Below are 13,796 nucleotides of genomic sequence, written 5' to 3' on the forward strand. Positions count from 1 at the left end.
TCACAACACCAAGCACATTATTATAAGAGATGTTTAAGTGTAAAATAACACAACAGAGAACTACATGCATCCCGGTTAGTTTCATGTAACATTTAATTACTGTATAAGTGGACACTTCAAAATTGAAAGATGGATTGTTAAGGGGGAAAAAACACCAAATTACAGATGGGTCATAAATATTTTCAGTTTTCAAGTAAAAGACGATTTGTGTGCTTGATTCTTAGCAATAGAAAAAAAGGCAAACACGCAATTTAATTTTCCTTCGAAGTTAAAAACGTCTCCTTCAGTGAGGAATCAAAATAGTCCACTGAGTGTCATTTTACTGTACAGGTGAAGCTGCAAAATGATACAGTTACACAATATAAAAGTTTTACAAATTTACAACTGTAAAATAAACAGTTACATTGTTCTGTCCGAAAAAATAAAAAAGTGACAGTTTTAAGCGTCAGTTTCTATCTCTATCGTGGAGTTTAATCCTACTAGAGCATGACAGTATTTATGGTTATCAAGCAAACCAAACTTAATGGAGTTAGCACATTCTGTTGCAATTTACAAAAACCTGTAAAAGAAAAGCATTCACCACCAGCACTGGAATAGTTTTACACAGCCGCCTTGCGTGTACATCTAGCAGCCATGTTTTCCAGAAATCAGTTGTAGTGCCGAAGTTTCAGACGAGGTTTCCCTCCTGAACTAAACGTGTGACAACAAACTCACCAGTTCATTTCACCGTCTTGTAAATCTATCTCACCGTGAACAGTATGAGTAACATAACTCGCCACCAGAACATATCCAGAAATGCTTTTTCTACACCCCTGGAGGACCAGTTTTATACACATGATGGTGTGAGTTACATTTGTGTTACTCCAGCTTGGTGAGAGGACGGCGTATCTGCGTCCGTCCAACATAACATCCTGCACCCCACGCCAGTCAGTCACATATCAAGTAAGCATTATTGGAGTATCTTTCCTTCATACGAATGAAAATAAAAATATGGAAAGCGCTTAGTTTAAGTAAGAAAAAAAATAAATGTTCCACTTAACAGCATGTTATCATTTGGTAATAACTACCTCTAAATACCATGTAAAACCTAAGTATTTGTGTATCCGCTAAGGGATGTCTGAGGTTCACAGACCACCGTCTGAGGGAATGTTCACGACGGGAATGGAGGTCTGCGGTTTTGGTGAGAAGTAGCTGGACGGGACAAAAAGGGTGTCGGGGTGCTGCCGTCTCCTACGAAGACATGTTGACCTTCTTGACCTTATTAATTTCCTAGGAAGGCACAAAAAAAATACAGAGTTACGATGGGACAATCATTGATTTTATTTTTTCTTTCTAAAAAGTCACATAGTCTCGCTTTCACTGAATCATGTTTATGTTAAAACGTTTTCACTCAATGTGTGAAGAGGTGAAAACTTGTTTGATGATGCTGATACTGAGGGCTGTTCTGTGACGGTAACTCACCTCAAGCAGAGCGTTTTTTAACTGCCCGTAAGCCTCCTCCAAATTATCATTGACAATTATGGCATCAAACACACCAGGTTCTTTACCTACAAGGAGATAAAGTTACGTTCAGAGTCGTGTTTCTAAAGTTTATGCGGTTTCTTGATTTCCGACAGAAAACAATGAATACTTACTAAGCTGCATGTCCACCTCGGCTGCATGTAAACGCTTCTGAAGGTTCTCCTCTGACTCTGTTTTTCTCTCTCTCAGGCGTTTCTCCTGAAACAATACAAGTAAAAAAATGTCATTCAGAGACAATCAGAGGATCCAAAACCTGTATGACCACGTACCTGTGGCACAAAGAGAACAAAGGCCACACCCAGAAACTCCTGTTGGGCAGGAAAACTGGAACATCTACGTGCCTGCTGTCAATTCAATGACACGCATTTGCTTCTGTGCTTACCAGGACTTCCATGGATGGCGGCTGGATGGAGATGTAGATGGGATTGAGGTCTGTCGTTTTGATGTTCCTCACGCCCTGCATGTCGATGTCCAGTATACAGATGAGGTTCTTGGCCTGGACGTCTTGCACAGCAGCTTTACTCGTCCCGTACATGTTCCCAGAAAACACAGCGTTCTCGATGAACTCTCCGTTGTCGATCCCTGTTTGCATCACCTCCCGTGTAACATAATGGTAATCTGAAACACAAAAAGCGGAATATATAGATTACAGATAAAGAAAGCTACAATGCTGCCGAATCAAAACATGTGATATGCTGTTGCAGCGCTTGAGAAAGAGGAAGAATGTGTCGTACCTTTGCCATTCTCTTCTCCAGGCCGAGGATTTCTTGTTGTATCTGAGGGTTGATAAGACATTTATGTCACAGTCATTGATTTATTTGAGAGCTGAAACAATCGATGAATCCATTTGTTGATCTACAGAAAAATCAGTCTGCAAGAATTTTTTCATATCAGATTGAGGGCTGTGACTAATGATCATCTTAATCACTGATTAATCTGCCTTTTGTTTTATTAATCATCTGGTCCACAAAAAACTATAAACTAAAACTCAAAAGGTATGTCTTTGAATGACTTGTATTTTTTGATGCTGGCATAAACTAAAAAATATTCAGTTTTATGTCACATAGAACAGCACAAACGCACCAAATCCTCACATATGAGAAGCTGAAAACAGAGAACGTTTGGCATTTTTAGCATGAAGAGAGACCTTAATTGATTTTTAAAATAGATCATTCATTCATTCACTCATAAACTTAAAAAAAAAACTTTGTGGATGAACTTATTAATCAAGAAAAAAATCAAATTCATCTTTAACGTTGTTTATTGTGTGTTGTATCTCTTTTTTTTGCAAATAAATTACCCTCAACACACAAGTGTAGGGAGGTGGAGAGAGTCTGTGACCATAACTGTGGAAAAAAAGTGTACAAAAAGAACATTATCAACTCCTCAACTACCAGTGAAAAGGCAACCAGATGAACTCACGAACAAAAGATGCACGGGGCCGAACATCTTTGTTGGATAATTCAGACGTTATTATCATATGAATATCGTGCATATCGCGACACCCTTACTCCAAACACTGAATGACCTACATGTTAGACTGTACTCATCAATAACAAGCCACCAAAAACTAATGTAAGATGCTCAGGCAGACTTACGGGAGACGCTGAAGCCGAACACGCTGTCATACTCCTTCATGAGCTTCTTCAGCAGCGTGCTCTTCCCCGCCCCGGACGGGCCGCTCAGCACCACAGGCCTGGGTCCAGCCATAGCTGCAGGGGAGGAGGAGAGGAGAGTTCAGTGAAGGAAACAAGTGGGCAAGGGTGGAGGGGATGACACACAACCACTGGAATCCTGTGGCATGAGTCATAAAAAGACCAAATACATCTGTGCACAAAAAAAAAAAAAGACCTCAGAACATTACGGCGGGTTAATGTGTTTCGACAAGCCTTGCCCCGGTCTGCTGGGATAAGCGTGATAAAATGATAAGCCAGCAGATCTCAAAGGCGAACAGATGATGATGAGTACAAAACATCGCCCACAAGGGCACAGGCAAGCCGTGAGGTTACCATGGTGCTGTCAAGGAGCAATTACTCACTAATTGGAGAGTCCTACTCTGCTTGTGATTGCAGGAAAGAACAGAAAAGCTAAGAAACACAAGAGGCTGAGAGGAAAAACTGCCTTTAATACACACATGTACACGTATTCAAGTAAACAAAGACATAAAACTACATTGAGGAACCATCCAGTTACCGACACGCCTATAAGCAAACACTTGCAAACATCAACATCTTACCATCTCGACACTGTGATATATTCTACACAACCTTCTTTCATTACCACCATTTTTGGTTAAACTACTCAAATAAAGAATAAAGTATAGCCTGTGGCGTTCCTGCTTACCTTTCCTCTGTACACACAGCGCTCGAGCAGAAGGGGAAGTGAACAGAGTGGGTGTGATCGGTTGCTGGTGTGTACGAATGCAGGAGGGAGGAGTGAAAAGAAGAGGGAAGGGCCATTTTCACACTGGAGTATATTTAGCAGCCCAAGATGAATTTAAAATGCTGAGGATTTTTATAGGAAGAGTCCTGTCTTTTTTTTTTATTTTTATGGTCCAAAGGCCGAGACACAACCCTCCATTCTTCTACGATATTATGAGTTTTCTATAGGCTGAGAAGACAATGCAGTAAACCAGGAAGTCAGCTGGGTTTCAGTAACAACTATGAGAATCTTCCAATCAGAGAGAAGCAATAGGAAAGCAGCTATAGCTCCGCTGTTGGGCCACTAAAAAGAACCACAGCGTGGAGCTTAAATAAATCATCATGGTTATCGGTTACAGGCCTGTTACTTACATCGATGTCAGGTATCAGACAGGCTGGCACTTAGTCCAAGAATAACATAGTCCATATGACATGATGACATGCAACAGATAAATTATATATAAGCCTAATCCATCTTTGATTGATTGATCTTAAATTATACTGGTTAAGTTTCTTTTATAGCCGAAAATAAAACTGTGGGCCTTCTTGTCTCCAGGCAAACCAGCGAGGTCATCTTTGAACTTTGCAGGTGCAGATGACAAGAGGCATTCTCTATTGCCTCTTGAACGCTTCCCGTAAACAGCAACATGACTAATTAAAGGAGCAGGAGTTCCTTTTCCTCGAGCCAGTGAAGAAAAGATTCAACATATTTAGATTTGTGCCCTCGAACTGAAAACGTTTCCATGAATCTATTTGTGCAATTTAATCAAATTAGGGTGACAATAAAATTATTATTTTCAATTATAGGTTATTATCTTCTTATTCAATGTACTTATAGTTATCTATTTTTTTATTTCTTTAAAAAGCCTTACAAGTATATTTACTTCCATTATTAAAAGACAGCCTTCTAAACAATGGTAAATTAGTGCTGGAATAATTGATTAATCAACCAAATCATTTTTATTCTGATTTTCAGTGTTGTCAGTTATAATATAATATAATATAAATTTACAGATTGCAACTTGTCAGACTAAATACGCAATTCTAATTAGCTCTTTGAGCAATAAATGGACATTTACCATAATTTACAAATACACAACTAAATAAAAAGGGTATAAGTTGCAGCCCCAGAGTGAAATATTATCAATGCCAAAGCAAAAGTTCATGAACAAGCAGGTGTGCTGGGTCTTTGTAAGATGTACAAAGTTTTGTAATTCTGTAGTAAGGAAACTTTTTTAAACTAACGTTTAGCAAGATCTCATTTGCATTTTCCTTTTGTCAAAACCTTCTGGGACTATCAGCCAAATACAAACCAAGCACCTACACAAGAATGAACCTTTTGTACTTGACACCGAGCTGACAGGAAATGAGAGACATGTGGGTTTACAATCAGACGCTTATTGGAAACTGCACCGAGCTTAACTTTAATCATGTGCACTAAACCCCACGTGATTGATAGTAGCCTCGAGCATAATTCAAATCATGTGAAATCTGTCAGGTCTATCAGTCGGATACAGTCAGTTAGGTGGTCAGGATGAAAGCAGGAACAATATATTGATTTATCAATTAGACAACGAAAATGTACAAACTACACAAAACTGTGAACATTCAATGGTTTGATGATCTCTCTCTGCCTGTATGTTGTCGTATATGATCGTATATTACATATGTCTGGGTTTGCAATTGCTTGTTAGACAAAATATTTGATTATGTCACCTCTGGAGAGAATTTTGGTCAGAATTTGTGCACAGTTTTATGTGCAAATTGCGTTATTAATTCACTGAAACACTGCTGACATACTAATGTAGTGAGAAACATTTGTTGCAGCCCTACAACACACAGTATGTAATGTGAAAACGGCAGCGTCGACCCTGAAGTACACGTAGAGGTGATTTGGACATTATATGGGCACAAGTTCAACCACAGGTCTGTTCTTTCAGACTCATTTTATCTTATTTTATATCGTGCACAGAAACTAAAGATTACAACTTTTCAGGTTTTATTATTATCGAGTGAGAGCCACAACTGCACAGGAATTATCTAACTGATAAAAACTCCTAACAAAGTGCACTTTGACTCACTGTTGGAAGCAATAAAAACGCTGTAAGGAGCAATAAAATGTTTTGATTGGATGAAAATTATGAGTTTATGTTTTTAAGCTGGTAAACACAAACTAAAGAAGCATTTCCTGGAGGAAATGTGTATGATTGCTTTGTGCATAGATTTTTTGGATCATTTTTATAATAATACGCAAATTAATAACCATTAAAAAAGCACTGCCTGAGTTAAATAACAGTTATTACTGATGGCTCCCATCTACAGGGAATAACATATGGTGCAGGTTCATAAATCATCCTTGGTGGCATTAAAACTGATGTACAGCAATAGTAAGACAGCATTGTTGTGCAGCACAACTCACACACAATTAAACTGGTTTAACCTGCTCAGTGATCACACAACAACCATCTTCTTCTACAACAAGGCAGTACAAACCATCTGTATCACACTGAAGGGAAATGAATGGCAGTGTAAGCAGCAGTGATGCGGCAGATGATGATCAAAAACAACAGAAATTAAACAAATATCCTCCTTCCTACCTGACAATAGCCTGGAAAAATATCTCATGTACATCGGGAGTTATGTTAGTCCACGATCGCCGGGTCGTCTCCGGAGGATTTTCCCTCTCCTCCGCTCTGTGCGATTGCTGAGAGAGCCATTAGGGAAAACTGTGCTGCCTACGTCATCACTGCGGGCCAAAACATCAACACGTTACGTTCGCGAGCGTCGAGAATGCGCGCGCAATACACAGAAACGCAGAGATGTTAGCAGCGTTAGCTCCACAGAACAGACGCTACTGACGCTGCTATTTTAAAAACATGTGTTCAGACTTGTAGGTGCAGCTTTTTCTTTGACGGAAAGCCAAATACACGCATGGCTAGGCTTTTTTTTTTTTTTAACGACGGTGTTGTTTTTAGGTCTCGGATTAATGTTAGCTATATAGCATAGCCTAGCTTGAGTTAAAGGCTGTTATAACCAACTATTACTCTGTCGCTCTTCAGGTTTTTTTCGATGAATGACGAATCAGCTACCGGATTAGTTTCAGTGGTCTAAGTAAACACCACCGCCAGGAAATACGTTTTTCCGATAGACACAGGGAAATTAAACTCACCGCAAAACTCCCCGGATGAGCGAATGCTGAAGGCCCGACCAATCGCGCTGCTCACGTGCTAATGTGGCTAAAGTCAGCTGTTTGAGCTAACGACACGCTTCCTTTCTCTAAAACTTCACCGTAACGAGCTGAAATGTTTGGTTCGTCAAGATCTGGAGGCGTCCGAGGAGGCCAGGACCAGTTCAACTGGGATGACGTGAAAGTAGATAAACACAGAGAAAACTATCTCGGTAAGTTTAGCCAAGCTAGCAGGGACACTGCTAATAGCTGTGTGCGAGCATGCGACCAACAGAGCGAGACTCCAAAAATCACAACTACACAACGTGGCATCAGCACTCCACACGTTTCCTTTTCCTTACCTTTTGTTGTAGAGTCCCTCATTACACACTCTCAGGGCTGGTGTAGTGGCTCGGTATTAGTCCAATTTTTAACGCTACACACTGCAGGTCGTGTTATTTTTTATTGCTTCCTCTCTCTGTGCAGACACACGTACCTCCTGTGAGAGCCCACACCGCTGTCATCATGTCAGCATTACTACGTAGCACCCACAGCTGTGACATAAAAGGATAAACTACAATACACGACACGATCGTTACATTTGACACAGGAAGTCGATTAAACACATGGCACGGGTACCTTTTTAAAACCCTAATATCTTCAGTATAATGTGATCAGCAGGTGACTCTGGAAAGAGGATGCAACCAAAATGTGAACTTTTTCAAAGTGCAACATCATTGCCAAGTGTCTTCTTCAATCATGTGTTCAAAGGACGAAGTCTGCCCCCACACACCAACATCAGTGCAGTGATTAGTCAACCAGTATTAGAAGAAATGGACTGGCAACAATCTTTTAATCACTTTTAAAGCAAAAATGAAATTCTAGCTTCTCAGACGTTTTCTGTCTTTCTCTTGACGTTATTTGTTTCAGGAATCTAGGATGGGCAATTTTCAAATTTTTTTATGTTGTAATGACAATAAAACAATAATGTCACTGAACCCATAAAAAATAATTGGCAGAAGTGACTGAAATCATCAGGTGACATCCTTTGGAGCTGCTTCATTGACCCTGATTCGGACTGGCTGTGAGCTCAGTGAGGTTTTGTGTGGGATACTGCTTCCATGCGCTCTACTGGAATATAGCACTTACTTCATATCTGTTAATAAGAAAATGTAACATCCATAAGTGCTGTTAACACCACCGTGGGTGCTATTCAAGCATAGCAGGGAGCAGAGTCTCTCCAGGGGTTGTCTCAGGGTGACATTACCAGTATCGTCTCATCATCTGCTCTCAAATCTTTTGTTTTGTTTCCAGGGAACTCCTTGATGGCACCAGTAGGACGATGGCAAAAAGGCAAAGATCTTACTTGGTACGCAAGAGACAAAAAAGGCAGCAGACCTTTGTCCAAAGAAGAAGAACTTGCTGCCGTCAAGGCTGCAGAGCATGAGGCACTGATGGCTGCCTTGTAAGTTTAATTACTGGAAGAGAAACGCTTGATAAACACAAGTGTCGGCCAAAAGATATGAAATATTTATCTCTTTTATTCTTGTATCTAGAGGGCACAAGAATATCAAAAGGCAACCTACTGGCTTGACCAAAGAGGTATGTCACGTTGTTTGGTCTTACTTTCGCTCAAAAGCTCAACATTAATTTTTGAAGAACTGGCTTTCATTAAAAAAGTTGAATGATTCGATTTTTTCTTTTTCCCAATTTTCTTCCTAGGACCTTGCAGATGTTTGCAGGAGGGAAGAGGCTGATGGTGAAGAGAAAGATGTGGATCGTATCTCAGGCTTGGGAAGCTCCAGGTGACTTTATTATTGATTTATTATTTCTAAGCAGTCAACTTACATATAGGATATAACAACCTAGTATAAGGTGGAATGGAGTGTAAAAATAAATAACCCTTAAGTACATATCATTTACATGTGAGAGTATATAGAAATCTACGGAAGCCCTAAAGGGCCATGCATTCATACATTTTATTTCCTCTGTTTTCCCGTGATAACGAGTTAATTTCATTTGTTTTCTCGAGATCTCGAGTTATTATCTCGAAATAACAACTGCCGTTTTCCAGAGATAACGGGATAATTTTCTCGAGATCTTGAGATAACGAATCTTTGTTTTCCCGAGATAACGATATAATTAATTCAGTCTTGAAAAAAACAAAACAATAGTGTAGTATATTAAATCATTGCAGGAAACATCATTCAGTGTAGCAATGTCAGAGAAGCAGGAGCATATCGATCACCTGGTCACATATCTTTTCAATCAAGGCCTGACACAGGCTGAAATAGCATTGTGCCTTGCTATTACAGATAATATACACATTAGTGTGCGTAATCTAAAAAGACAGTTAGCAAGGCTTCAGCTACATCGGCGGCGCAATCTAAGTGAGCCTGATGTCGTCGTTAACTACATAGCTGACCAGCTACGAGGTCCCGGGCGTCTCCATAATCTCAGGTCTATCATATCACAGTCATTATCTCGAGATCTCAAATTAAATATATCGTTATCTCGAGAAAACAAAGATTCGTTATCTCGAGATCTCGAGAAAATTATCCCGTTATCTCGGGAAAACGGCAGTTGTTATTTCGAGATAGTAACTCGAGATCTCGAAAAAAAAAATGAAATTAACTCGTTATCACGGGAAAACGGAGGAAATAAAATGTATGAATACATGGCCCTTTAGGGCTTCCGTAGAAATCCACATGGAAAGTCTCAATCACAAATCACAACGACTAACGTCAACAAGTGTAACAAGTACTCACCTACGTAATATCAGAAGATTTTTTAGTATTTCCACGCATCTGTCTATATATTTTATGAGTTCCAGTTGATTATGGTCCCACATTAATGTTTGTTATCATAAAAATAGTTTTTGTTTTTAGAGCAAACAACAACATGTGAATATCTGTCCATGTGCTTCACAGTTTTCTATTTTTGTCCTCTTAAAACTCATTAAAATGCTCCTGTTGACATTTAGGTGGCAGCAAGAGAGCCACTTATCTTAATGCACTGTGATTGTCAAGTGTTTCTAAATGAGTGTTTCCATCTACAGTGCAGGGTCACGGAAAATGGTGCTCTCCCAAAAGGAAAAAGAGGCAGCTAAAATAGGCTTGCCTGTTTTTACAGTAAGTTTTTTTTTTTTTTTTTCTCTGATAAATGTCACATAACATTTTTATGACGCTCACTCTGTAAGACTCAGATGTTTAAAAATGGAAGTCCAGTTCGATGGATGGACAAACAGGCCTGTTGAATCTTTTTACAAGCAGACTTGAAGAGTTGGAGGTTTATTTCAGTGGATCTACGACTTCACAAAAAGATTAATGAAATGCTTTCCTTACAGCATCACAAAACAGAAGCTCGTCCAGAAACCTCAACAATGAAGACTTCTCAGAGTGTAGAACGAGGGGACGAGGAACAACGGTGAGTACGGCTCACATTTGCCACCACCTAAGATAAGTCGCTGAAAACCTGCATGATGTTTCAGACACGAAAAACATCAAGTATTTTTTTCTACTGGACAAAATGTAACCCTGTATCCAGTTTGCTGTGTGTAATTCAATAATAGTTATACACTGCTTTCTTATGTTTGAAGGCACGAGGGCAAAAAGAAGAAGAAAGAAAAAAAGAGCAAAAAGGAGAAAAAGAAGAAGGAAAAAAAGAAGAAAAGGCAAAGAAGGGACTCGTCCTCATCAGACTCAGATGACAACAGAAAGAGGTTGGTTTATTTTGCAATGCTCACCAGTTGCCTGAGATTGGATAAATAACAGAAGTACTTAAAATATTCTATTTCCAAATCACGGTTAATCATCATAGGCTTCTCCAAGTTTGCATAATTTTATGAAAATATTTTAAAAATTGTTCCACCTCCTGTATTCTAGACAATTTGGAGAATTTAAGGTTTGCTATGAAACAAAATCTTTCCTCACTCAGCACTAGAGGGCACTAAGGCACTGTCGTACACACACCATCTTGAAGTATTACCTCTTAAGTTTGGGGTGCATGCCTCACAAGACCTCAGATACATCCTGAAAATCAGGTGTATATGACAGTTGGGGACATACCAGATGAATAATGTAGCTCATGTGCTTGCTTATTATGTGCTGGTGGGAAAGGATTTGTTATATAAATCGGCACATGATAGCAGTGTACAGGATTCATGATAAAAGTTGTAAATGTACAGACATGTGTCCACAAACCAGCCAGTTATCTTCACATAAAGCTGTCATCGGGTGTTTTCTGTGGATGTCGCTATAAAGCTCATCAGTCAGCTTCTTGTTCCCCAGCCTGACCATATCTTACTCTGTCCACCACGACTTGATCACGGATTGTTTGTTTCCTTTTACTCTTCAGGCAGAGAAAGGACCACCATCATCATAATCCATCATACCACAGTCAGAGTGGAGCCAGACCCCATGACAGCCATTCAAGGGGGGGAGCAAAGGCCGAGCAACAGCACTCCTACCCCCATCACCGACGGCAGCGACATGACTCAGACTCCTCTGATGGGGGGTCTCCTGTCCCCCGTAACCCTGCCGGCCACAAGACGGCCCCTGCTGGTGCCATACAAAGCCACAGGCGGCGCCATGACACAGACTCGGACGACTAATGTCCTCCCCGCCCTCCCCCAATTCAAAGACACATAACGCGGACAGAATGCTCTACAGCAGCGCGATGGCCCTGAAGACCTCATTTACCCTCAACGGCCAATCTGACTGTGGATGGAGACGGGTCGATGTGTCTGATTAACAGGCTTTGGCCTCGTGTTTTAGCTTCTTCACCCAATAAGTCAATATGGGGACTCTGATGTCTTTTGTGCTGTTTTTTCTTTTTTTTTAAAACACTTTTAATGTGATTAAATTGCCAAACATCATATTTTGTATTGTGATAGGTTGTGATGTTTTTGTTTTTGATCTAATTTGTTAAAATACTACACAAGATGAAACGTGTTGCAAAGCAAACAAAATTATCTTTTATCCCTGTCTCTGGCCCTGGCGGCTGTCGCTGTTTGGAAAATGGTGGAAAATTAAATCAAAACATTAATACCACAAGCAGAAATTTTCTATTATGCTGTCAGGATTTTCCTGGAAACTGCTTACCCCGACACGTGTTCACAGCAGCTTAAGTAAAAAACTGATACAGATTGAATTATCAGTCTTTATATCAACATTTTTTTTAAAGTATCGTACAACCCCAAGTCCCAAAAAGTTGTGCTGCTGTGTAAAAGAATAAAAGAGAATGTGATCATTTTTGATTATTCGCTAATAGTTTGTGACCTATACTCAATTGAAAACAGTACACAGACAATGTACTTCATGTTTTTCCTCATCAACCTCATTGATTTTTGTAAATGGAAGCTTATTCTAAATTTGATGCCAGTAACACGTCTCAAACAAGTTTGGACAGGAGCAACAAAAAACAAATTACATTCCTTAGGTAAATAGCTTGTGTTTTCAGCAGCACAGTAATGTTTGTGTCATGAAACATCAGCATTAGTGAGTAAATATTTTAAAGTTGAATATAGGACATCGCAGCTTTTTCAGGAGTTTCTTTAAATGTTTTTCTAAATTTTTTCCCCAAGATGATCCTTGACGCCACGTTGCTCTTTGCACATCTCCTCCATCCCACTGTGCCTCTTGCACGACTCAGCAGCCCCGCTCCTTTTCTTTTCTCAATCATGCCAGTGCTTCTTAATCCCTCACCGTTCTAGGTTCAGCTCCCTGACTGGTGCGATACCATTGGAATGCTCTCCACTGGTCATAATAGAGTGTAGTGTTTGCATTTGCCTTGAATTGGTCTGAAAGAGGGTATTCTGCTGGCTGGCACCTGGGGGGTGCACTAAAAAAGAGCAAGGCATTCATAAAGAAGAGTGCAAAAAACCAGGCTGGTCCTTTTATATGACCGAGTACCGTTAGACCGCCACACACAAACCAAGCTGATGGAGCAGCAGGAGAGGAGGCCACACAAAGCAGCCCTACGAGGAACCCGAGACTCGAACTCCCTCCCCTTCCAACACCACCATCCTCTCTTGCCATGTTTTATAGGCTTGGCTGCATTAACCATAGCAGCCTAATCAACCTGCAAGAATGCTGTCCTAGATTGCCACCCCTACACAATGTGAGACAGGGTGTGCTCTCCACATTACTGCTCTAACCCCAACATTGGGTGGTTTACACCACCTCAGGCCATCACATTTCTCCAAGGGTCAAAGGGTGACGGCCCTAACATCGGTTTAATTGTTCTGCCAGTAAAATGTCAAATAATTGTGAAAGGGACATCCTCCAATTGCTTCATTTCCCTACCAGACCTAAACTAATATGCATTTTTTTAATATCACATTAAATGCCTTTTATAAGATCGGATTCAACTAAAGAGGAACACTGACAACTAAGATGCCTGAAATGGAACATGTTTGCTTAATAATATAATAATAATAATAATAATAAATACCTATAACATCAAATTTGTTGATTTTCTGCTGACTGACTCAACATGTCAGTGCTGCAATGCATTTTAAAGATAAATTAACCCAAAATTAAAAATTCTGTCATTAACTTATCACCCTCATGCCATAGAAAAGTCAGGTGAAGTTCCATCATCCACAAAACATTTCTGGAGCTTCACAGCAAAACAGCGTTGCAGCATTCTCCTAAACAACTGAGGTAGAGGGGGACATAAAAATGGCT

At 39.9% G+C, this 13,796-nt stretch overlaps 2 protein-coding genes across 2 annotated transcripts; one reads left to right on the forward strand and one right to left on the reverse strand.

Moving 5' to 3' along the window:
* Nucleotides 1-75: 75 nt before the first annotated feature.
* Nucleotides 76-7,645, reverse strand: guk1a (guanylate kinase 1a). Its single transcript, XM_084368143.1, has 8 exons — nucleotides 7,470-7,645; nucleotides 6,539-6,687; nucleotides 3,120-3,233; nucleotides 2,256-2,297; nucleotides 1,904-2,139; nucleotides 1,635-1,719; nucleotides 1,462-1,547; nucleotides 76-1,269 (listed from the first exon to the last, which is right to left on the reverse strand). The coding sequence occupies exons 2-8, from the start codon at nucleotides 6,570-6,572 to the stop codon at nucleotides 1,231-1,233; spliced, it is 636 nt and encodes a 211-aa protein (XP_084224269.1). The 5' UTR covers nucleotides 6,573-6,687; nucleotides 7,470-7,645; the 3' UTR covers nucleotides 76-1,230.
* cUnh1orf35 (chromosome Un C1orf35 homolog) lies at nucleotides 6,707-12,168 on the forward strand. Its single transcript, XM_084368141.1, has 8 exons — nucleotides 6,707-7,340; nucleotides 8,422-8,572; nucleotides 8,664-8,709; nucleotides 8,830-8,912; nucleotides 10,166-10,238; nucleotides 10,454-10,533; nucleotides 10,706-10,828; nucleotides 11,464-12,168. The coding sequence occupies exons 1-8, from the start codon at nucleotides 7,244-7,246 to the stop codon at nucleotides 11,717-11,719; spliced, it is 909 nt and encodes a 302-aa protein (XP_084224267.1). The 5' UTR covers nucleotides 6,707-7,243; the 3' UTR covers nucleotides 11,720-12,168.
* Nucleotides 12,169-13,796: the final 1,628 nt, after the last annotated feature.

The sequence above is a fragment of the Pagrus pagrus genome (genome assembly GCF_965226575.1).
Source record: "Pagrus pagrus genome assembly, chromosome: 12".
Classification (NCBI taxonomy): Eukaryota; Metazoa; Chordata; class Actinopteri; order Spariformes; family Sparidae; genus Pagrus; species Pagrus pagrus.